We start from the raw sequence: 27,266 nt of genomic DNA, 5'->3' as shown, positions 1-27,266 counted from the left end.
ATAAAATTTATATAGTTCAAATAGAAAAGTATAAACAAAACACAAATAATTATGCAGATAGATGACAAAAAGATAGATAGATGATAGACAGACAGACAGACATAGATTAATTCACTTCAGTATCTACAGTAGCACGTCAGGATAAAATTTGTCAACGTATGTTATAAATATATTCTACGGTAGAGTCATCTGGAGTACTTGCTAAAAAGGCCAATTCCTTATCTGCACTCCAGTCTTTCTGAATCAAAATATATGAAGGCAAAGCCCAGGGATCTGGATGTTACTAGGTTTCCAAGCTGAAATCATTCAATATTTAAAGACTAAGACATTCTGCATTAGGAGTTATATTTAAATCTTTCTTTGCTAATATTTGTGTTCCATTTCATTTTTACAATGAGATAAACATAATGTACTCTTAAAAGCAAAAAGCAATAGATAGATTTAGTCCAATGACAAATTCTTTACAATAAAAAAGAGTCAGGGAGAAGGTTAAGGGTTCCACTAGAGCTGTCTTGATGAATCCATGACTGTCAAACAAAACCCTGTATCCTAGTGAGTGTTAGCGAACATGGTGAAGATTTTTACATAAGTTAGAAAAATCTCTTAATGTTACATAATTTAGTACAACATGAAATAATTAATATTGTATGCATTAATAGAGCATTAATAGAACTGGAATTCACGATAAGCCTTTGTCATGGTACATTCTACATCAGATCTTCCATATATATGTCATATATATATATTTTTTTTCTAAGACAGGATCCAAAAAGTCAGACAGAGCCATAATTAAAATGTAATTACATCTTAAAGAGGAAATATTTTAGCATACTAATGACTTGACAATATGGATTATTCATACCATTATGGATAATTCATGGAAAAATGGGTGAATTGCTTAAATCAGAGAAAGTATGCTCTTTTTACCTTCTTTAAAGAAAGGATCCCTTCTCTGGTCTCTTTGTCAGTGGAGATGGAGAATATCCCAATACCATCACCATTAATGATGGAGTAGGTCATGTCAGCATTTGAACCAGTGTCTGCATCATTTGCCTTTATTTTCCCAACAGCTGACCCAACTTGAGCTGACTCAGGAACATACAGCTGATAGTGCTCTGAAAAATATTTCATATTAAAATTTTCTGTTGGTAATGGGTTCACAAAAATGTAGTTTCAAAAGAAAAAAGACATTAAAATGGTTAGACCACATATTCAAACATTGTATTAAGTAATATAGAAAATGGATGTGTTTTCAGATTTTAAATGTCAAACTGCTTAGTAGTGAAATACTAGATTACATAAACTTTAAAGTGTATGTAAAATAACCTATATGAAAATAATTTGTAGGGATCTTAATATAAAATATTTTATTAACTCTACATTCATAGGCAACCGATAAAAGATAATGAAGGTCAGATTTGCATTCTTATGTTGAGCAAAAACTAAATTAGTCAAGTATTAACAAAATCCCCAAAGCATTTCTCCTTCCATGTAGCATGCAAAATTAAAATATAAGAGTTAGAAAACTTGAAATTCAAAGTGAAAACAGAGAAAACAATATAATGTACCTGCAAGTATGATTATTATTCTGATCAATACACTTAAGTTTAATGAAATGTATAAGCCATGACAGAGAGACAGTAAACGTATTTATGCACTTAATTACCCTGTATTCCTGATCAGTTTCTAAAAAGAATTTAAAGTGGTTTTACAATAAAGTCTTGAATAAAATAAAGTCATCAAAATGAAAATAATGACTAACTTAAAGAATGAGAAAGACTACATAGGATTATGTCTTATTTGTGATTGAATTAATTTTTACATATATATCCCATAGCCAAAAAACATTAAAACCCTATTGACTCTATAAATCTCATGATCCAATATGCAGACATATCTTTTTCAGTATGTCCTGATACTAAGTATTTACACTGAGAAACTTTTTTAAATGTCAGAGTTTGTCCTGATACTAAATTCCTTCAGGGAGAGCTCCTAGAACTCTCTTTATAGAAACTTATCAAATAGGTACTAAGAAACATAATGGCCACATCAGTACCATTGTTTTACTGACCAGTTAGAAACAGATCTATTAAAACAATTTATTTCTTATAGGAAATCTCAAATAACAATATAAATAATGGAAACCTTGAATTAAAATATAATTGTATAAAAGACTTTCAACCAAGACTAAATTAATGGTGATTTAACATTAGGCATGGATTTAATTAGACTATACAGATAAGTGAATGTGGAGCCTATATGAAAATAATTTCCCTAAGCCAATGTTTTGTTAGTTATGGTATGATAATATTTTTTTTAAGTTAACATATCTGATAAATGTGTGGAGTGATCTAATCTGTTTCTAAAGATACAATTGTTTATATTAAAGTTCTATTTGATTTATGTGTCTGTTTATTCAAAATTCAACAAAGATTTTTTCCCAGTTCTCTTCTATAAACATTTGAGATGCTACCTGACATTATTTTTTAGTTCAATAGTCCTCACCAACTTAACATTTCCTGGATAGACCACCGTCCTCTATGAAACACATGATCCTCTGACCTTAATCATGTGGTTTTACCAGGATCTGTCATATTGCAGAACACTCTATCCCTCCTGACATATTTAATTGACCTGCAAAGAGCATGAGGCCCAAATTCTTACAGGACTTCACCTTTCTGCTTGCAGTTGATTTGTGAAAGGTTGGCAGTTGAGTCACAATGATTCAAACAGGGAACATTCCATAAAATGTGAGAACTGGAATGAGGAGAGACCTTTAGTTTCTCTTTGGTGGCAAAGGTATGAAATGTTGGAGGGGTTCCTGACAATAGTCATGTTTCCAAAATTCATGTTGAAGTACCTAATCTCAGGGTAAAATTCAGTATCAGAAAGAAGCTATAATAATTTTCAGAATCTCTGTAAACACGATAATGTTCCTAGGCAGTTACATAAAATAGAGCACTATTCTATTAAAAAATTAGATAAAAAAAGTCAAACATATCTCCTACATTTTCTTTCTACGGTAGAAAGGCTAGGAAGTCAAGTTCCTGGTTGCTAAGGTCTCTAAATAATGGCTTAACCTACCACAATTCTGTAAGCCTCCCAAAGGACTCTCACCCAATTAAAACTGGGATAAAAACATACAAACAAAAGAAGTCTTAGTTCACAGAAATAAATAAACCAATCATAAAATTATTATGCTAGTGTTATTGCAAAGCAGGTTGTTTTTACAAAGAAAGTTACAAAAAATTGTATAAATTAGTCATAAAAGACTCACATTCCAGGAAACATTTAGGCTGTGTCTTATAAGGGGAAGGATATCCCTGGAAGAAGATCATCATGTTCAGAGGAAGGCCTGATATTTGTTGATACATTCTAAGCATTGCAAGCATCGTACCTCTTCCCCGTTCGCGATGCTCCATTAGGCAAAATACAGTGTATTAAGATTAATATTTCAATATTTATTTTTTCATATAGTTGAGAGTTTGTGAATTGTAAACAGTATTCAAATTATCTCCTAATAACTAGAAAATAGCTGACAGGTAAGATTTATTCAGAAGTCAGAAGATGTTTAGAATATTTTTTAGAACTTCTAAGGACTGTATAAATAGCCAGGTACATAAAAAATACTATAAAATTCCAGGACGATAATTATGGTGAGGCTCTTGAAAGAAAAATTCAACAACACAGCTTCATTGAGGTACAGTTGGTATACAAAGACTTGAACATATTTAATATGTACAGTTTCATGGGTATAAATACACAAAACACTGGCAGTAGCATCACCAAAATCAAGTTATTAATTTTCTTGTGTCTTTTGCTTCTGTTTTATTTTGCTTTTGTGGTAAAAAGGCTGAACATGAGATCTACACTATTAACCTATTTTGAAGTGCACAACACTGTATTGTAAAGTATAGTTACTCTGTGGTGTGGAAGATCTCTACAATTTATTCATCCAGCATAACTGAAATTTTATGCCCATCGAAAAACAACTTCTCATTTCCTTCAGTCCCCTGCCCTTGACAATCACGATACAATTCTATGCTTCCATGAGTTTGACTATTTTAGATACCTTGTATAAGTGGAATCATGTAGTATTTGTCCTTCTGTGACTTATTTTAGATAATGTTCTGTAGATTCACCCATGTCACACATGGTGGACTCTCTTCTTTAAAAAAAAATATGTTTTATTTATTTTGGAGAGAGAGACAGAGACAGAGAGAGCGAGCGAGTGAGCATGGGCAGAGGAGGGGCAGAGAGAAAGGGAGACACAGAATCTGAAGCAGGCTCCAGGCTCTGAGCTGTCAGCACAGATCCTGATGCGGGGCTTGAACTCACGAACCGTGAGATCATGAACTGAGCCAAACTTGGATACTTAACTGACTGAGCCACCCAGGTGCCCCTATTCTTTTTCAAAAGTCTGTGTGATATTCCACTACACACACATATGTGTGTGTGTGTGTGTGTGTGTGTGTGTCTAGAATGATAGAATGATAGAATGATGGTACCTCAGTTTAATAAAGGTCATAATGATAAGCCCATAGCTAACATCATACTCGAAAAATCTACTTAAAGCAATCTGCAGGTCATGCTATGCCATTTCAATAACAATTCTATTAGCATTTTTTTTCACAGAAATAGAACAAATCTCTTAGACTAGGGAACTACAAATGACACAGAATTGATGAAGCAATTGAGAAAAAAACAAAGCAAGAAGCGTCAAACTTCCTGATTCCAAAATATATTATATGGCTACAGTAATTGAAACAGTATGGTACCAGCATAAAAATAGACATACAGACCAATGAAACAGAATAGGGAGCCCAGAATTAAACCTATGCATATAAGGTCAGCTGACCTGTGATAAGGGTGCCAAGAGTAAACAGTTTCTTTATCAAATGGTATTAGGAAAACTAGATATATACATCCAAAATAAATTAATAAATAAATTGGACCTCTACATTACAGTATACACAAAAATCAATTCAAAATGAGTCAACAATGTAAATGCAAGTCTCAAGAATGTAAAATTCCTTAAAGAAATAAAGGTTAATACAGAAAATCTTGACATCAGCTTAGCAATTACTTCTTGGATATGACATCAAAAGCACAAGCATCAAATGGGTGGGGCTACATCAAACTAAAAATCTTCTGCACAACATAGCAGACAATCAACAGAATGAAAAGGTAACCTACAGAATGGGGGAAACACTTCCAAACCATAGATCTAATAAAAGGTTAATTTCCAAAATATATAAGAAACTTCTACAAGTCAATAGGAAAAAAAACGGCAATTAAAAAACTAGCAAATCATTTAAGCAGAAATTTCTCCAGAGAAGACACATAAATAGCCAACAATTACATAAAAGATGCTCAACATCATTAGTTATCAGGGAAATGGGGAAATGCAATTCAAACCTATATTTAGTTAGTTAGTTAGTTAGTTAGGGAGAAAGTGCAAGTGCGGTAAGGACAGAGAGAAAGAGGCAGAGAGAGAATCTAACGATCAGCTCAGAGCCTGATGAGGGACTTGATCTCACAAACCATGAGATCATAACCTGAGCCCAAATCAAGAGTCGGATGCTTAAGCCACTGAACCACCCAGGTGCCCTCAAAACTACATTTAGACATCACCTAAAATATAGTAGAATGACTATTATCAAAACACAAAAGATAAATGGTGTTGGTATGGTTCTGGAGAAACTGGAACCCATGTATACTCTTGGTAGAAACTTAAAATGGTGCAGCAGCTATGGAAAATAGTATGGAGTTTCCTCAAAAAAAAAAATAAATAAAGTAGAACTACTATATGATCCAGCAATTCTACTTCTAGGTACACATCCCAAAGAATTGAAATTAGAATCTCAAAGAGATGCCTATATTAATATGTTCACTGTAGCCATTAATCACAATGACCAAGATATGGAAACAACTCAAGTATCCATCAATAGGTGAATCGAAAAAGAGAATGAATAATGATCATCTCTATAAGATAAGAAATATCAGCAAATTGGAAAATAAAACCTCTGAGTGTGTGTCTGTGTATCTAAGGTGATATTCTAGTGAGAGAATCATAGGATTAATAGAAGTAATTGGAGATATATATGCACATATATACATGTATATATATAATGATAAATGGAGATTAACTCAATGACTTGGATGGACATGATAATAAAGATCATAAAGAATATAAAAAAATAGACTTGCCATGAATTAAATAATTTCAAAGAATCTAAGATCTTTGGGACCAGGCTCCTTCTAAAGAGACTTGTGTGTATTTAAAGCTTACGCACTTTATTAATATTTGTGCTTAACATAAACATAGCATTCATATGCACATTTGTAACTTTAATCCAATATAGTATCTTTATGTGTGACATTTTTAGTATAGTGTGATTAGCCATGGGAGGAAATATATTGAATTATTCTAAAATAAGAAAATATATCAGGCAAAACTTACTCTAAATATTAATTCTAACAAAAATGCAAATACCACTCATAAAGACATATAACATATAAAATTACCTTTAAGAATCCTAAAAACTGAGAGCCTATAGTCCATAAATAATTATATATTATCATCTCTGTATAATAATTGCATATGAACCTTCATTTACCTGTTATTTATGAAAGCTGCCATTCCTTATAGGCTTGAAGAACATTTGGTAGAAACTTTAAAGGGTATGATTCAAAATGTAAATATCTGACTAACAGCCTGAAGCTATACCATTGCTATACATGATATGGCTCAATTGATAGAGTCAGTATACTATTTAGGAAAAAAATTCACTTTTATCTACATAAGATTAATAAAGGTCATAACTCCTAGAATCTTGCAATACATAGTGAATGACCTTTTGCCTTTCATATTATTTTTACTCTGTAATTACTCCCTCTGGGAAGAAAAAAATGCCCATCTTGGATAATTTATAGTACAGTCTAATCAGCACTTCTGTGGTTGCCAAAATATCCCTCAGAGTGCTCGGCAAGTTCTCCAAAAGGTTATATACTGTGTAACATTATACATTTCCAAGGGGATGGAAAAGGATTAAAAAACCCCACTGATATTGTACTTTCACACATGCATATAAGCCCACACATAGCGTGTATGTGCATACAAACATGTTATATGTATGCATATCTGCATTTCATTTATGTATTAGTGTGAAAGAGAGAGAGAGATCACTCATTCAATTCTTAGAAATAAATTACATAATTGGATTTGTAAGGACATACACAAATTTAAAACAAGAGACTTAATTCTTAATTATCTCTATTGAAATTAAAGGGAGAGTTTTCCCGGCTCCCTCCTTTTTCTTCAAATATTTACTAAAGAAAATTTGTCATATATACATAAACATATATATATATATATATGTGTGTGTGTGTGTGTGTACACACATATATATATACACATATATATACACATATATATGACATATATGATGTATATAATATGTATACACACTATATATATACACACACTTATAATGTACTTATACATTTAAAATAAATTATGCATTAAAAACCCAGGTCATGCAATATATGGAATTTTTTTGATTTTTTAAGTTTAGTTATTTTGAGAGAGAGAGAGAGAGCACCATGGAAGGGCAGGGAGAAAGGGAGAGAGAGAATCCCAAGCCAAGTAGGCTGATTGCCATCAGCCCAGATCCCATCGTGGGGCTTTATCTCACAAACCATGATATTATGACTAGAGACAAAATCAAGAAGTGGACATTTAACTGACTGAGCCACCCAGGCACCCTTCAATAAATATTTTTAATATTTACTTTTGAGAGAGAGAGACAGAGTACAAGTGGTGGAGGGGCAGAGAGAGAGGGAGACAGAATCTGAAGCGGGCTCCAGACTCTGAGCTGTCAGCACTGAGTCGATGGGGGGCTCAAAGCCACAAACTGCGAGATCATGACCTGAGCCAAAGTTGGACACTCAACTGACTGAACCACCCAGGCGCCCCCCTCAACACGTTTTTAAAATGCAGGAGTTTATTTTTCAAATTCTTTAGTAAATAATGAAGTCATTGGGGCACTTGGGTGGCTTAGTCAGTTAAGTGCTGAATCAAGGCTTCAGCTCAGGTCATGATCTCACTGTTGAAGGAATAGTGCCTCACCTAGGGCTCCACACTGTCAGCTTGGAGCCTGCTTGGGATTCTCTCTCTCCCTCTCTCTCTGCTTCTTCCCCACTCACACACATGCATGCTCTCTCTCTAAAAATAAATAAAATTAAAATAAAGAGTAAAGCAATCATTCTATAATTTCACATGTAGCTCTGCTTTTATAAAATATAATTACATCTAATAATTGTGCAGTCCCAGCACACTCATAGTAAAAATCTTGGTTATATTTACATGAGCTATGAGAAAACAGCCTCAGTTGTTTTAATGGTCATCAACTATGGAAGGATATTCTATCTGAATTCTGTAGCAGAAAAGAACTTTTGAAAAAGAAAAATCCTTCATGGTTATACTAATTTTTGTTTTGTTGAGGGCTGACGTAGCTAATGACTTGACGTACAATTGGGGGATACAAAAATATCCCCCAAACCAACCACTGTATCCACATTCACACCATGATATACTGTGACGAGATGGGTGTATAGTTCAGGAGAAGAGAAAACTAGTCACTGATTTAATGCTGTTCGGTGAGCTCTTTTCTTTCACTCCCAACTTATTAATTATTGTCATCTTTATAACAAATATTGCCAAGATGGCTTTAGTTTTGGATGTTGTTCTAATATTAAAACCTGTTGAGATGTTTTAATCTGAATCCTCTTTGTTTTTCAAATCATAAAAGTTTTCTTTCAAGACACTTATTTCTCGTGTTTATTATTATTTGTTTTAATTTTAGAGAGAGTGAAAGAGAACACTTGTACTGTTGGGGGAGAGGGGCAGAAGGAGAGAGAGAAAAAAGGATCCCAAGCAGACTTCATGCTCAGCAGAGAGTCCAACACAGGGTTTCATCCCACAATGTGAGATCATGACCTGAGCCAAAATCAAGAGTCAGATGTTCAACTGCCTGAACCACATAGGCACCCCTATTTTTTGTTGGTTTTCAAGGGATATTTACACATCATAGTTTCACTCCCTGTCCTTCCCACATCTCTCTCTCTCCTTGTGTGCTGTGAAAAGATTTTTCTCTTTCCCTTACTTTCATTATTTTTATATCAGTTTTTAATATTATTGACTCTTTTGATATTTATTGCTTCCAAGAGTGATTTTAATTAAGCATTTTCAGTTTTGTAGAACTCTTAGGTAATTTCTTACAGCTTCTTTTACACATTATCATGGTGTCTCTTTTTGTTTTTAATTATTTCAACAAAAATATATTTACATCCAAAACTTCAAGCATTCGTTTTCTACTATATTGAAGTTATTTCTGTTTCTATTCTATTAAAAATTCTAACTGGTTCTAAAAAGAAAATTGAGCATTTATAGTTGGTATATCCCCAGATTTCTGTAAAGATGATCTTTTCTTTCATTGCAATAATTTCATATGCTCCTAACATTCTTCATTTTGATACAAAAGTTTTTTGTAACCTCTAATCTATTTTATGTTTAATTATTATTGTAAATGTTTTTAGAATACCAGATAACCTGTAATTTCCCTATGTTTATATCTTTTGCTTAAAATAATTTAATGTTTATCTAGTAACATTGATCATTTTATATTTAGTGTATTTGCTTTTTGAATCTTTCCTTCTTCTAATGCCATGAGACAATCATATTTCCCTTTAAAGCATAAAGAAGATATAAATCTCAGTCCAATTGTAAAGCTTCAGGATGCCGGTTTATCTACTTTCAGAATGATGGTCAACGTTGATGGTCAACGACACCAGTGCCTTCATTTTCTAATGTACAATACACATATACCCGGTCCCAGGGTACACATGGGTGTGCTTCCTAAGTGCTCTGTGAAATTCACTACATCTATTTGTCAAACCAAATGGATATTGATATCTGTTTTTTTCTGCCCGATTCCAATTTTTTTCTTTAAAAGTTCTTCATTATTTATGAAATTGTACTTGCCCCTACGAAATTTTGGGTCAGCCAAGGTTTGTCAGCTTGTTCAGTAAATGTCACTTACCTCATGCTGTGTAATTTCAGGTACTGCAAATACGGTAAACAAAACAGACAGAAGCAAACAAAAACAGACAAAACATCTGTATAAAGTGTACATTCTCATGAGGGACAGAGAAAATGGGAAAAATATATGATAAAAAATATATACTATGTTACATAGTGAGAATTCTAAAAAATAACAGATGTAGTATGTTTATAAGTCAGCTATTTATGTATTGATTAATCACCAAAATATCTCAGTAACTCAAAACAGCAAATATTTAATTCTATCTTGCATTATATGAAAACTATAAGGATATAAAGAAACCACCCCCCCCCAAAACAGTTTGTATGCTTTGTCTTCATCAGGTCTTGGATTATCCGTAATCCTATTTAGGCACTGGTTTTAAAAACTAAAGGTTTTAACAAACTTCACCAATATTTGAATTGTAAATGAAGTCTCTTTGACTAATTAGACTTGTTTATTTGGTATGTTATGTTCTGGTATAAGGTCATCACTCAATATTCATATTTTTGAAGTATTATATGTCACAGAAATAACTGAATTTCCTTGTCAATTTCATTATAATGAATTCTCAGATCTTTAACCATTCAATTTTGGAGTATTTTGTCATTTACAATTACTGTTCTGATGCTCTTGAGAAATGTATTCATCTTCAAGGTGATTCATGAAAAGGCCTTTCAACAAATACAGGTTTTTGATATCTTTAAAATCCTAAAACTAAGATGGGTAAGAATTTCCATAACTGACTAAAAGGCTACATTAAACCTGATTAAGAATTAGTAGCATGGGACTAAATGAATTGAGGAAAATGATTCTAGTTTTAGTGACTCTTATTGGTTCTCTAAGGTTTGCTCTTCCAGATTAAGGAAACTTTCTCTTAAGATATCTATGATATACAAATTGTGATAAAGTATTCAATTGTGAACAAACTGAAGCATTTAACTTTTCTCCCTGCCTGAAACCTCTGAAATTCAAAAAGTCTCAGTGAGTATGCTTTCTTTCATGACAATCCTATTTCCTAAGTTTAATAAGAATCTGTTTTCTTTGTAAAAGGACACCACTAGAAACTCTGGTTATTTTACCAAGGCTTTGACTTGAATGTCATATTTGAAAGAGATATGCATAGACTCAGATATGACTAGTTAGCTTTAAGGACCTAAGGTTAACTTTATGAAACATGGAGCTATAAAGCCCATTGGAAGTGTTGGCCTCATACCTTTCTTATACAGTTCCCAGCAGCCTTACCAGCTGAGTAAAGAATGTCACTTCCTGGCAGGTGCAGGAACCTCAGAATATTTGGGGGATCTTTTTTTTTTTTTTTTTTTTTAATTTTTTTTTTTGAACGTTTATTTATTTTTGGGACAGAGAGAGACAGAGCATGAACGGGGGAGGGACAGAGAGAGAGGGAGACACAGAATCTGAAACAGGCTCCAGGCTCTGAGCCATCAGCCCAGAGCCCGACGCGGGGCTCGAACTCCGGGACTGCGAGATCGTGACCTGGCTGAAGTCGGACGCTTAACCGACTGCGCCACCCAGGCGCCCCTGGGGGATCTTGATAAGAGGAATTCACCCAAATCTATAGGTAGTGTAGGTATGTCTGAGGGTAAGTATTTGGATTGACTTCTGGTCTAGAGAGGCTACTAAAAGTTCAATGTAAAGATTCCTTATAAAAAATTCCAGCAAAACAAAATTTTAAAGATCTATACTGCTGAGCTTATGCAAATAATTAGGCCATGTTGAAACTGAACCTGTTTTACAAACAAAATAGTCTTGATTTGACTATCTCTGGAATTGATAATTATTGAGAGAAAAATTAGGCTTCAATAACACACCTTTGTGAATGTTCAATTCTAGTTCTGATTGTCTTTGAATATTGTTTGCCTTGGCTAGACAACTTGAGGTAAACTTCAGAGAAATTGCCATAATAGCTCATGTATAGAGAATCTTCATGCTTTTTATTCTGTGGGGATAATAAAAGGACCCATGGGCATATGATTATTTGAATAGCTGGACACGGGATGGATTCCCCAACAATTGCATAACTCAACTATCACTTTGACCAATTCTGTATGTCTGGAATGACAAAATCACTCCTTAAAAGCTGAAGCATACCCCGCTCTATAGAATTAACTATGGACTTATGGCCCCATTTTCCTTATAATTGGATTGGATGATGCACTTGGGGATGCCCATATCCCCAGATAAGTCTTCTCCCACTTGCCAGTGATTCCTTGTGATTAGGATATTGTTAAGTTTAGAAATAAAAGAAAGATGGCTTCTTGATGGTTTTATCCCTTAGCCATTTTTTTTTTTTTTTTGTCTCAGGAGCTATCTCTATTGATATAAAATTGCCAATAGAGCCTTTAGCCAGACATGCCATGTCCACTTTTAAGCTCGACATGCAGTCATCCACAAATTCAAAAGGTACTCCTCTAAAACCCAATGGCCCTTAATATCCTGACTGCAGCTCGAGGAGGAACCTATGCTTTATTAAAAGAGTGTAATGTATATACTCCAGATTACCACAGAAATGTGACAGGGTTACTAGAAGGCATGAATACTCAAATTGGCACTTTAAACAATCCCTCTATCCTTTAATGATTGGTTAAAATCCTGGACTGGAGGAGGATTTTGGTCAACTATCATAGGACTCTTATTTGAGTGAAGCTTTCCTTATGTTATTCTAATTATGTTTTGCTCTTTTCTCCCATGTCGCTCCATCTGGTCATGAGACTCCTTTACTGACATAACTTCAATCTGAGAGATGATCCTTTTCTATTCGGGATATCCATATATACTGTCTACCTCGGATTCAGCTGCCTTTGCCTTTCATAATTCCTGTATATTAGTCCCCAACTGAGCAGTGTTGACCTGCAAGTAGGGACATTTTGACATCCCTATTGAGCAGGAAGAAGTTACAGAAGATAAGACCTTCCACTATCAGCAACCTTAAAGATTTAAGGTCAAAATTATTTAGGGGGAAATGATGTAGAGAACAAAAGAAAAAAATTAGAAAAAATTAAATCTCCTTATAACTTGCAACCCATTGACATATACTTGAGAAAGGTAGAGTGACTTTCCTCTAGGAACTCACCTGCTTTCATGCTAATACTTTGCTAGATGCAAAAGGTAACCTTGGCTTGACATTAGCCCAATCTCCAGGATCCTATAAGTCAGTCTCCTTTAACAAATCAAAATCCCTCTGGAAATGTTCTTTATCTCTGCCCCATAAGATTTATGTTAGCGATTTATCTTCCAAACATATGGTCTACTGATACATATCTTAGGGTCTCATGACATGCTTTACTAGACAGTAGTAAATGATCTAATCTTTTTTTTTTTTAAAAAATGATGCTTGTTTATTTTGAGAGAGAGAGAGAGAGAGAGAGAGAGAGAGAGACAGTGCGAGTGGGGAAGGGGCAGAGAGAGAGGGAGACGCAGAATCTGAAGCAGGCTCCAGCCTCTGAGCTGTCAGCACCTCATGGTCCTGGAACCATTGCTTCCAAATTCCTTAAAGACTTACCTAAGCCCCACTAACTCAAAAGTATACAATCAATTATTCCTCACAATCCCAGTACAGCTCTTTCTGCCCAGGTGCCCTGTCCCATGCTTTAATAAAAACCACCTTCCTTTTTTACTCAGTATCTAATCAAATGCAGCTTATAGCAATCAACTCACATTATAGACATGCTTTCATAAAACCTCTTCTGAAGCCATGAATTCTTTAGGTACATTTTCTACCTTATAAATTATCTCATGAAAATGTTACCAAAGCAGAACACAGTCATTTTCAAGCATCCTATAAGCTTCACTTCATATGCTTTTCTTCTTCAAACATAATTTCACATAATTTGCTGTAGTAGTGGTGGCAGGGATGGTAATGGCAGTGGCGGTGTTTTGACAGAAACTTGCTTCTAGAGAGATACAATGTAGTATGCATACTCACTTTGTTTATTAGTCACTTTCTATCGCTAATGAATTCTATCTCAATAATTTATAATCACAAACATTATTTCTTCTCACTTTATATATCAACTCTGGCTTGGTACAATTCTGCTGGGCTCTGCTGTACTCACCTGTATTAATCTCCAGTGTTTTCTCATAAGACTGAAGGAGTAGCTTCTTTCTAAATGATGTTCTTATCAGAGTGGAGCCAAGAACAAGAGAATTAAGCTAAACCACAAGCTTATTAAGGTTTATGCTCAGATGTGGTTCAAACCACAATCTTTCACATGCCATTGATCAAGGCAAATTAATTAGCCAACCCAAATTCAATGGGTTTCCTACTTATAGGAAAGCATGTCAAAGGTGGGGACAGAATGCAGAATTGTGAACATATAATTAAATATACAAGTGCAGGTAAGAAAGATACCAAGTACTTGAAAATGAAAGGTCAGTAAAATTCTATTCCAAACAGAATTTTTTTTAAGGAAATAAGACAAGTGAGAATGAATGTTGTGAATGATTGCAATACAAGACATACATCTTACATAGTTTTCCAGTGAGGTTCTCTGAACAGTGAACTCATTCTTTTTGTTTTAACATATATTTTTACCTCTTCCTCATTTTTAATGCAATTTAATAGGTTAAAGATTTCTAGAGTAATAATTATATTTCATCTTCTCATCAATTTTGAGAACAATTTTCTACTGTCATATGTATTCTATTATTGTTGATGAGAAGCCCATGGTGTGTCAAATTCCTTTCTTTTTGTTTTTCAAACTCTACATTTCACCATAACACACCTATGACATAAAATTTTTCCAACACACTTGAGATTTCTTATGATTATTTGTTTAAGGTTTAATATCTATACTTATTCTTGAAAACACTTAGTCTAGTTTATTGTTTTTTTTAATACTGTCTCATCATTCTCTTTGCTGTCTTCCTCTGAAACTCCTATTATTTTACATTAGAAATTTGTTTTCCTTTGCTATGTATTTAATCCCTCTTTTTTGTTTGTTTGTATGTTTATCTTTAGCCTTTCTTATGCATTCTGTCTAGTTTCCTCAGACCTGCCTTCCAATTTATGTATTCTGCATTCAATTGTATCTAATCTCCTATTTGCCCAATTTTTTAAAGTTCTCAATGCCAGTTTTTAATGTCAATGTCTATACTCTGGCTTCTGTTGACTGGCAAGTAGTTTTTCCATTTTCCATTTCAGAGCAAGCTCTGGTTTCGTGCCAGATATGTTATTCTAGTAACATCCTAATAAATTCTTGTAACTGTACACTAATGCCAGCTGCTGGAGCCTGCATGCTGCCTTATTCTCCCTCTAGACTTCCATAACATCAGCTTACTAATTTGCCACTGTTTCAAGTGCACTTACACTACTATAATCACATGGAAATATAAAGTCTACTGGGAGAAAATTTACAATTATAACAGTAGCAGAATACATGTAATTCCCTAAACTCTCATTATTCTAGAGTATGGCACTCACGCTGCACAGAACTCTACAACAGAGGTCCAGAAGAAAGGATCCCTGATTCTCAAAATGTTCTCTATATTTTCAGCATCAGGGAGTCAGAGAGCACAGAAGCACCCACACAAATATGCAAGTGAAAGCTCCCTAGATGAAGAGGAGGCCATATTAGAAAGAAGGAGATTCAGGAGGACCTAAGTGGCTCAGTCGGTTAAGTGTCTGACTCTTGATTTCGGCTCAGGTCATGATCTCACAGTTTCATGAGTTTGAGCACCGTGTGCTAACAGTACAGAGCCCTCTCTCTCTGCCCCTCCCCCACTTTCACTCTCTGTCTCTCTGAAAGTAAAAAAATAAACTTAAAGAAAAAGGAGACTCTGAAGTTCTGTAGATGTTGCCAGTTTAGACTCTAGTGCTAAGTCATATTCTGAGCCAACCATTTTCTACAATACAGAAATCAGTGTTCAGATCCACCAAAATTTGTCTCTCCTCATCGTTTAAATGTAAGGTCATTTTTCCCATTAGAAGCTAATTGCTATCAGAGCAAAATGTTGATAATTTATACACCTAAATTTCTTTTCTTATTATTATCATGAAGACTGGATCATTCTTAGTGACTGTTAGATAACTTTCACAGAAAAAATTGAAAGTGTGTGGAGAGAGGTGTTTTTTTTTTTTTTTTTCCCCCTAAATGAAATGTTTGTTATATCAATTCTACTACAGAATGTATAGCATTTTGGTGCCTGGGATTATTTTAAGGTAGGATTTTTGTCTTATCTGGAAAAGTTAAATACATAGAAACAATTATGATTTAAGTGCCTGGATGGGAAGCTTGGGCTTGCTGAGATCTGAGGTGGTACAATATGTGTTACTGAAGTTTATGCACCAAGTTACTTGTAATATATCAATAAAGGATTTTTTTCTTAGCTTTAATATATGTAATTTCTAAATTATAGTCTACCTCATTAGCAAGTTTCAAATATATCTTTAAATGGTGCTATAATTATCCATTTTGGTTTTAAGACTATGTAATTTTATATGGCAGAGAGATACAGATGTCATTATTTCATATTTCTGTTTCTGAATGTGCTATAATTTCCTATGCCATATGTGATCCTTTTCACATTATTTCTTAGACTGTATCATGAAATGCTAATGATTAGATGAAGTACATTTAAGAAAGCAAGACTTGGTGTGAATAATAAAAGGGCATTTGATTCATTGAAGCTTGACCCTTCAAATACACTTTTTTTTTCCCCAGGATAATACTGATTTAATTGCTTTTAAAAAGACCTTGTTTCTTTCCTTCAGTAACTTTGCCAGATGAGTAAATAAGTCATTCTCTAAAATTAACCCTGGGTCCCAGCCTACAAAAGCTGTAATCAATTTGATAATTATAATTATTATGACTAATGAATATTTTTTCTTACATTAATAGCATTTACTTGGGAATGTGACAACTTACATAAGATAAATATTTATTTATAGTTGATTCTGAGGGAAAACTGATTGACTTGTAAGTCTTAGGCTGTGATATCTGACTTATCCAGGAAGTCTGACATTATAGATAAGATTAACCAGAAAGTTTCTAAGTCTCTGCTTTAAATTGCTTTACACAGCAGATGCAGTTTACATTGGAAATTTAAACTCTCAAATTTAAAAAGACATACCAAGAATCTGGGAATTTCTTGCATCTGAAAAACTTGTATGGAATCTAGATCGTTAAGCATTACCTTAAGCTCTGGTGGCATTGTTTTTACTATACGAATAAAGAATGACTACAGCATGCACGTTACAATGCCACACATTAAAAGAACAATTTTCTGATATTAGAATTCCACTGTACTCTGGAAGAGCATGTTTTTTTTTAAATATATGAAATTTATTGTCAAATTGGTTTCCATACAACACCCAGTGCTCATCCCAAAAGTGGAAAGATGAGTGGAAGCTCATCTTTAAAGTTGGTTGACCTAAAAAAAAAATAGGTAAATAAAGTAAATAAAACTGGTTATCCTAACATATTTGGTGTCACCATGTGTAAACATGCACTACTACAAAGCGGATTCTCCTGTAAGAAATTTTTCTTTCAAAGGACTGGTGAAGTGGGCCACTTCTCTTTTTTAGCATTCTCTCACTTTTATTCAGAAACGTGACTCATGAAATGCTGAAAAAATTGTAAACTTATAAATCCTTTTTATTTTTTTAACGTTTCCTCGTTTTTGGGAGACAGAGAGAGACAGAGCATGAGTGGGGGAGGGACAGAGAGAGAGGGAGACACAGAATCCCAAGTAGGCTCCAGGCTCTGAGTTGTCAGCACAGAGCCTGACACAGGGCTTGAACCCACGAACCGTGAGATCATGACCAGAGCTAAAGCTGGACACTTAACCGACTGAGCCCCCCAGGCACCCCAAAACTTATAAATTCTAATTGCAGATCATTCCTACTATTTTTCAGCATTCTGTGAATAATTTAAAAGATGATTTGTAAAGACTAATTAGTAACAATCACATAATTTCTCAGTAATATATGCTTATTACCCTAAGCATGCATATCCATACTAAATAGGGTAAGCAAAGGAAAAGGAGTCTATAACTTTGCCACAGCATACAGCCAAAGAGATTAAATACAAATCATAAAATTATTGATGTTATAACTGGTAAGTTTCTAAATAGACAATCTTAAATTATTTCAAAATATTCAACTTTAAAATTGGAATAATGCCACATCCTTATTTATTTATAGCTACTACCTTATATGAAAGAATATGCTCCATAAGTATTTGTACCTTTATTAGAATAAATATATAATTATTTTCAATTATTTTTATTTTATACACGAAACCTCATAATATTAAATAAGCATACTTTGTATCTTCAGAGCTGAATAAAAAACTATAATAGACCAATAACTTGCAGGTTTTACAGTTAATTTGAGAATTTCAGCCTTCTTTTGAATTCATAAGTTCAATTTAGCCATATTTGATGAGGGACCTGGGGCAAGCTAAGGGCAAAATACAGGCTAACAGGGCCCCCCCCTCCCCCACACAAGGTGGGATGTGTGTGACATTCCTTAGATATTCTTGGCTACCCAACAACAAAGGAGAGGGTTTAGGTGCTTGCCCTTGTGATGTGGGAAACCACAGTATATGAAAAATTACATCCCCTTACTGCCTACAGCCCATTGACAAGTTCTTGAAACTGGCAGAGTGACCTCCCTTTAGGAGCTCAGCTGCCTGGATGATGACACTTTGCTAGGGGCAAAAGGGAAGTTTGGCTTAACATTATCCCAACCTGGAGGATCCTGTCATCTACTTCCTTTATCTCAACTGCCCCAAGATATATGCTGGCAATCATACTCTAAGCTTATCACCCCCCAATATACATCTCAAGGGTCTCATGACTGAGGTTTTATTAATAGTAATAAGTGATGTTTCCCCAGCGACAGCTAGCCCCTAAACGTCCTGGAAACTTGCTTCCAAAATTCATTAGAGAGTTACTCTATCCCTGACCTTTCCCACCTGAGGGTACATGATGAGTTACCCATCGTGACCCCAGTGCAGCTCTTCCTGACCACAGGTTCTGTCTTCATACTTTAATAAAATCATCTTTTTGCACGAACAACATCCTCAAGAATTCTTTCTTGGCTGTCGGCTCCAGACCACTCCACCATCACCCCAAAACTTCATCAATATTGAATATCAAATTGATATGCTATTCATGTATCATCCATGTTCTTTCAATTTAAACGTCAATGGATTGGTCTTTCCAATCAAGATGGTGAAGTGATATGCATCTGATGCACTCTCCCATTGAATACAGCTATAGAAACTGCACAATATACACACAATGACTGTTTCAAGCCATTGGAGAGTATTCAATGTAAAAAGGCCTGAAAGAGATGTGATCTTTGGGAAAAAGGAAGAATGACAATATGAATTTTTATACTGACAATGACTCAGGGCATTTTTTAAAAAAAAATATGTAGTGCTAGGGGAAAGAATCCAAGCAGCAATTATATAGTTTCTGGAAGACAGAGGTTGGGATTCAGGGCTGGCATAGTAGCTTAAATAAGAACAAAGGCACAGAAAGGAGAAACCTCAGAGAAATGGTCCCAGAAATGTGAAAGCAATATTTCTGCGATAATTGCAGATACGTATGCCACATGTGCACATGTGGAGACTCCAAGAGACCAAGAAAAAACAAAGCTGGAAGGCGCCAGAGCTAATAGAGATTTCAGCAGCCGATAGACAGTAGGACTCAGAATTGGTAAATGCTTCGGTTGATACTAGAGAATAATGTGTGTTTAGGAATAAAAACTTCCCAGGAATAAGGGGAAAATGATATAAAGCAGTTCTAAGGTAATGTAAGTAATTTAGGTAAGCAAATAACTCTCTTTGGAGGAAGATGACATAATCAGTCACTGTTATAACTCTTTATACATAATGTTCAGTCAATAATTCCAAAGCATGCTTAAAACTGGAAAACTACCAACACAAATAAGGGAAAAACATCAATAAAAATACCCAGATTGGATGCTAACATTAAAGTTATTAGAAAAGAGTTTTGAAATGATTATGATTAATGTTTAAAAACACATGGAAAAAAAGTAGATAAGTGGAACAAAGTAGATAATTCTAGCAGATACCTATAATGTATATTTAATAGGTCGAATGAAAATTATAGAACTAAAATATTTCAGTGCTAACATATGTACTTAATAGCTTTAGGAGACAAGTTATTAGAAAATAAAGGGGAAAATACTGTACTAGAATGTAGGGCAATATAAAATATCCAGGTTAAAGAAGACAGAGATCAAAATAATAAGTAAATACACAGAAAATAATAGATTTATGGTGCAAAGCTAAAAGACCTAATGATGAGGGACCATAAAATAAGCTGAGGCAAGCCACAAGTTAGCACACACTGTTCCCCATCCCCACACCCACCCCTTCCAGGTAGGATATGTGTGATATTCCTCACCTCTGGCTGCCCAAGAACAAAGGAAAGGAAAGAAAACAAATAGTAAACTGATAAAGATCACAGTCCTTCAGGACAGGAGTCTCCTTCAGTTTACAAACATCTTAGTAAATTAAAAGAAGAAGATGACTTTATCAATAGCCTAATCTCCAAAAATTTACAGACTCAATTTCCCGGAGCCCCTAATACCACCCTTTCCTCCATAGTGAAGTGAGGAACAAAGGCAAGAAGGAAATGGCAGATAAAATTAAATTTCCGTATAACCTGCAGCCTATTGGCAAATACTTGAGGCAAAAACAGAGTAAACCTTTTCTCCAGGAACCTCCTTTGTCATACCTTTTGCACCAAAGATGTCTTCAAAAATTCTTTCTTGGCCGTCAGCTCTGAACCCCACCGTCACCCCAAAACCTCATCACTAACATGCATGTTTTTGCACAACCAGTAGGAGGAAGCAACAAAACAAACAGAAAATTATATATATATATATATATATATATATATATATATATATATAGATTAAAAATTCCTTATAACCCAAAAGTAGATTTTTTTAAAGTACCTCTTAAGTAAGCCAGAGTTAAACTCTTGAATATCAAATACAAAACAATATTTAAAATAAAAAAAGATCCATTAAAGTGGAAAAAAACTAACCTACAATAAAGCAGTTAGACTGATAGCTGATTTTCAACAGACAACATGGTATTCAGCAGACAATTACATTGCATCATTTATTACATTTTAAAATAAGGAAAATTCTTCACATTCGAGTTCTACTCCCAGTGAAATACACTCTAAAAAAAGTATCAAAAATTGTAAGTTAAGAAAAAAATATGAAGAATTCATTGAAAGTAGATCAGTACAAAAAGGAACAGCAGAAAGATTTTTATACAAAATGTAGAATTTCCTTTAGAAAGACAGCAATCCAGGAAGAGCAAACACAACCAGAAAGGATAAATTATTATTGACTTGAAAAATATTATTTACTATTTAACAAAACAAACATAATGACAATTTTTTGTATTGCTTCATATATAAAATGTCAAAATAGCAAAAAAAGAAAAAGTCTATGTAATGGGGACAATTTGTTGTTCCATTTGTTTCAGGTGATAAAATTATAATTTAATTTGGAAAAAAATTGTAATTATCTAGAGCAAATATTAAAGAAAAATCGAAGTAAATTGTTAACTAAGGGGACAATGAAGGCAGCAGAATATATGAACTATTCAAAACTAGAAGAAGAAAAAAGAGAAAAATTAAAAAAAAAAACAAATAGCAAGATGGCAGACTTACACAAAAATATATCAGTAATTAAACTTATTGTAAGTACATTAAATCAAAATAAACAAATAATGTGAAACCAGATGAAAATAAAGCAAAACAATAGCAGTTTAGTGGCTCATATGAAACTTTTAAAAATCAAAAAAATATACTTTGAAAGGAAAAGGATGGAAAACATTATACCATCTAACCATTAGCCAAAATTTTAAATATCTGATATAGTTATATTAATATCAGATAAAATGGACTTTATGTTATAAATGATTATTATAGAGAGATGTTCCACAATGAAACATTTTCAATGTAAGAGGAAGATATCTTGCACCCAATATCATGAACTATATCTAAAAAACCCCAAAACAGAAAATAAAAGAATAGAAAAATGCATTGAAATCGCGGGAAACATTAACATACATGTCTCAATAGCTGACAAACAAAAATTAAAGGCACAACAAATAAACTTGAACTAATTTACATATGTAGAAAACAAAGCATGAAGTTACAGAATTTACCTTCTTCCAAAGTGCATAGGGATTCTATCTCAAAAAATACACACTGACATTTAGAAAAACCCTTGGCAATATATACCTGTACCCGTACTAAAATGCTATCACCTCATGCCTGTCAGAATGGCTAAAATTAACAATACAGGGGCTCGACAGGAAGATGGCGGCGTAGGAGGACGCTGGGCTCACCGCGCGTCCTGCTGATCACTAAGATTCCACCTACACCTGCCTAAATAACCCAGAAAACCGCCAGAGGATTAGCAGAACGGAGTCACCGGACCCAAGTGCAGACGTGAGGCCCACGGAAAGGGTTGGAAGGGCGGCGAGGCGGTGCGCGCTCCACGGACTGGCGGGAGGGAGCCGGGGCGGAGGGGCGGCTCGCAGGCCAAGCAGAGCCCCCGAGTCCGGCTTGCAAAAGCGGAGGGGCCTGACGGACTGTGTTCAGACAGCAAGCGCGACTTAGCGTCTGGGAGGTCATAAGTTAACAGCTCTGCTCGGAAAGCCGGAAGGCTGGAGGACAAAGGGAGGGTGAGCTGCGGAGCCCCCGGACGACAGAGCTCAGTTTGGCAGGGAACAAAGGCGCTCGCCAGCGCCATCTCCCCCGCCCATCCCCCAGCCAAAATCCCAAAGGGAACCGGTTCCGGCCAGGGAAATTGCTCGCTCCGCGCAAACACCCAACTCTGTGCTTCTGCGGAGCCAAACCTCCGGCTGCCACAGGGCCCCTCCTGAAGTGGATCACCTAAGGAGAAGCGAGCTAAGCCTGCCCCCCCTGCCGCCGTGCACCTTGCCTTCCCACCCCAGCTAATACGCCAGATCCCCAGCATCACAAGCCTGGCAGTGTGCAAGTAGCCCAGACGGGCCACGCCACCCCACAGTGAATCCCGCCCCTAGGAGAGGGGAAGAGAAGGCACACACCAGTCTGACTGTGGCCCCAGCGGTGGGCTGGGGGCAGACATCAGGACTGACTGCGGCCCCGCCCACCAACTCCAGTTATACACCACAGCACAGGGGAAGTGCCCTGCAGGTCCTCACCACACCAGGGACTATCCAAAATGACCAAGCGGAAGAATTCCCCTCAGAAGAATCTCCAGGAAATAACAACGGCTAATGAGCTGATCAAAAAGGATTTAAATAATATAACAGAAAGTGAATTTAGAATAATAGTCATAAAATTAATCGCTGGGCTTGAAAACAGTATACAGGACAGCAGAGAATCTCTTGCTACAGAGATCAAGGGACTAAGGAACAGTCACGAGGAGCTGAAAAACGCTTTAAATGAAATGCAAAACAAAATGCAAACCACCACGGCTCGGATGGAAGAGGTAGAGGAGAGAATAGGTGAACTAGAAGATAAAGTTATGGAAAAAGAGGAAGCTGAGAAAAAGAGAGATAAAAAAATCCAGGAGTATGAGGGGAAAATTAGAGAACTAAGTGATACACTAAAAAGAAATAATATACGCATAATTGGTATCCCAGAGGAGGAAGAGAGAGGGAAAGGTGCTGAAGGGGTACTTGAAGAAATTATAGCTGAGAACTTCCCTGAACTGGGGAAGGAAAAAGGCATTGAAATCCAAGAGGCACAGAGAACTCCCTTCAGACGTAACTTGAATCGATCTTCTGCACGACATATTATAGTGAAACTGGCAAAATACAAGGATAAAGAGAAAATTCTGAAAGCAGCAAGAGGTAAACGTGCCCTCACATATAAAGGGAGACCTATAAGACTCGTGACTGATCTCTCTTTTGAAACTTGGCAGGCCAGAAAGAATTGGCACGAGATTTTCAGTGTGCTAGACAGAAAAAATATGCAGCCGAGAATCCTTTATCCAGCAAGTCTGTCATTTAGAATAGAAGGAGAGATAAAGGTCTTCCCAAACAAACAAAAACTGAAGGAATTTGTCACCACTAAACCAGCCCTACAAGAGATCCTAAGGGGGACCCTGTGAGACAAAGTACCAGAGACATCACTACAAGCATAAAACATACAGACATCACAATGACTCTAAACCCGTATCTTTCTATAATAACACTGAATGTAAATGGATTAAATGCGCCAACCAAAAGACATAGGGTATCAGAATGGATAAAAAAACAAGACCCATCTATTTGCTGTCTACAAGAGACTCATTTTAGACCTGAGGACACCTTCAGATTCAGAGTGAGGGGATGGAGAACTATTTATCATGCTACTGGAAGCCAAAAGAAAGCTGGAGTAGCCATACTTATATCAGACAAACTAGACTTTAAATTAAAGGCTGTAACAAGAGATGAAGAAGGACATTATATAATAATTACAGGGTCTATCCATCAGGAAGAGCTAACAATTATAAATGTCTATGCGCCGAATACCGGAGCCCCCAAATATATAAAACAATTACTCATAAACATAAGCAACCTTATTGAGAAGAATGTGGTCATTGCAGGGGACTTTAACACCCCACTTACAGAAATGGATAGATCATCTAGACACACGGTCAATAAAGAAACAAGGGCCCTGAATGAGACATTGGATCAGATGGACTTGACGGATTTATTTAGAACTCTGCATCCCAAAGCAACAGAAGATACTTTCTTCTCGAGTGCACATGGAACATTCTCCAAGATAGATCATATACTGGGTCACAAAACAGCCCTTCATAAGTTTACAAGAATTGAAATCATACCATGCATACTTTCAGACCACAATGCTATGAAGCTTGAAATCAACCACAGGAAAAAGTCTGGAAAACCTCCAAAAGCATGGAGGTTAAAGAACACCCTACTAACGAATGAGTGGGTCAACCAGGCAATTAGAGAAGAAATTAAAAAATATATGGAAACAAAGGAAAATGAAAATACAACAATCCAAACGCTTTGGGACGCAGCGAAGGCAGTCCTGAGAGGAAAATACATTGCAATCCAGGCCTATCTCAAGAAACAAGAAAGATCCCAAATACAAAATCTAACAGCACACCTAAAGGAAATAGAAGCAGAACAGCAAAGGCAGCCTAAACCCAGCAGAAGAAGAGAAATAATAAAGATCAGAGCAGAAATAAACAATATAGAATCTAAAAAAACTGTAGAGCAGATCAACAAAACCAAGAGTTCGTTTTTTGAAAAAATAAACAAAATTGACAAACCTCTAGCCAGGCTTCTCAAAAAGAAAAGGGAGATGACTCAAATAGATAAAATCATGAATGAAAATGGAATTATTACAACCAATCCCTCAGAGATACAAACAATTATCAGGGAATACTATGAAAAATTATATGCCAACAAATTGGACAACCTGGAAGAAATGGACAAATTCCTGAACACCCACACTCTTCCAAAACTCAATCAGGAGGAAATAGAAAGCTTGAACAGACCCATAACCAGCGAAGAAATTGAATCGGTTATCAAAAATCTCCCAACAAATAAGAGTCCAGGACCAGATGGCTTCCCAGGGGAGTTCTACCAGACATTTAAAGCAGAGATAATACCTATCCTTCTCAAGCTATTCCAAGAAATAGAAAGGGAAGGAAAACTTCCAGACTCATTCTATGAAGCCAGTATTACTTTGATTCCTAAACCAGACAGAGACCCAGTAAAAAAAGAGAACTACAGGCCAATATCCCTGATGAATATGGATGCAAAAATTCTCAATAAGATACTAGCAAATCGAATTCAACAGCATATAAAAAGAATTATTCACCATGATCAAGTGGGATTCATTCCTGGGATGCAGGGCTGGTTCAACATTCGCAAATCAATCAACGTGATACATCACATTAACAAAAAAAAAGAGAAGAACCATATGATCCTGTCAATCGATGCAGAAAAGGCCTTTGACAAAATCCAGCACCCTTTCTTAGTAAAAACCCTTGAGAAAGTCGGGATAGAAGGAACATACTTAAAGATCATAAAAGCCATTTATGAAAAGCCCACAGCTAACATCATCCTCAACGGGGAAAAACTGAGAGCTTTTTCCCTGAGATCAGGAACACGACAGGGATGCCCACTCTCACCGCTGTTGTTTAACATAGTGCTGGAAGTTGTAGCATCAGCAATCAGACAACAAAAGGAAATCAAAGGCATCAAAATTGGCAAAGATGAAGTCAAGCTTTCACTTTTTGCAGATGACATGATATTATACATGGAAAATCCGATAGACTCCACCAAAAGTCTGCTAGAACTGATACATGAATTCAGCAAAGTTGCAGGATACAAAATCAATGTACAGAAATCAGTTGCATTCTTATACACTAACAATGAAGCAACAGAAAGACAAATAAAGAAACCGATCCCATTCACAATTGCACCAAGAAGCATAAAATACCTAGGAATAAATCTAACCAAAGATGTAAAGGATCTGTATGCTGAAAACTATAGAAAGCTTATGAAGGTAATTGAAGAAGATTTAAAGAAATGGAAAGACATTCCCTGCTCATGGATTGGAAAAATAAATATTGTCAAAATGTCAATACTACCCAAAGCTATCTACACATTCAATGCAATCCCAATCAAAATTGCACCAGCATTCTTCTCGAAACTAGAACAAGCAATCCTAAAGTTCATATGGAACCACAAAAGGCCCCGAATAGCCAAAGGAATTTTGAAGAAGAAGACCAAAGCAGGAGGCATCACAATCCCAGACTTTAGCCTCTACTACAAAGCTGTCATCATCAAGACAGCATGGTATTGGCACAAAAACAAACACACAGACCAATGGAATAGAATAGAAACCCCAGAACTAGACCCACAAACGTATGGCCAACTCATCTTTGACAAAGCAGGAAAGAACATCCAATGGAAAAAAGACAGCCTCTTTAACAAATGGTGCTGGGAGAACTGGACAGCAACATGCAGAAGGTTGAAACTAGACCACTTTCTCACACCATTTACAAAAATAAACTCAAAATGGATAAAGGACCTAAATGTGAGACAGGAAACCATCAAAACCCTAGAGGAGAAAGCAGGAAAAGACCTCTCTGACCTCAGCCGTAGCAATCTCTTACTCGAC

The 27,266-nt window shown here is 35.6% G+C and overlaps 1 protein-coding gene across 2 annotated transcripts in view; it reads right to left on the bottom strand.

The window, feature by feature from the left end:
• The window catches only part of CDH18 (cadherin 18), a 348,818-nt gene that overhangs the window by 89,653 nt on the left and 231,899 nt on the right, over window positions 1–27,266 (bottom strand). For both annotated transcript variants that reach the window (XM_032594646.1, XM_032594647.1), the window contains exon 5: window positions 928–1,115. In XM_032594646.1, the coding sequence (XP_032450537.1) occupies window positions 928–1,115 (188 nt within the window). The remainder of the gene's footprint in view (window positions 1–927; window positions 1,116–27,266) is intronic.

The sequence above is a fragment of the Lynx canadensis genome, chromosome A1, assembly GCF_007474595.2.
Source record: "Lynx canadensis isolate LIC74 chromosome A1, mLynCan4.pri.v2, whole genome shotgun sequence".
NCBI lineage: Eukaryota > Metazoa > Chordata > Mammalia > Carnivora > Felidae > Lynx > Lynx canadensis.
The sequence above is the reverse complement of the archived record's forward strand: the minus strand, read 5'-3'. Positions and strand labels throughout refer to the sequence as shown.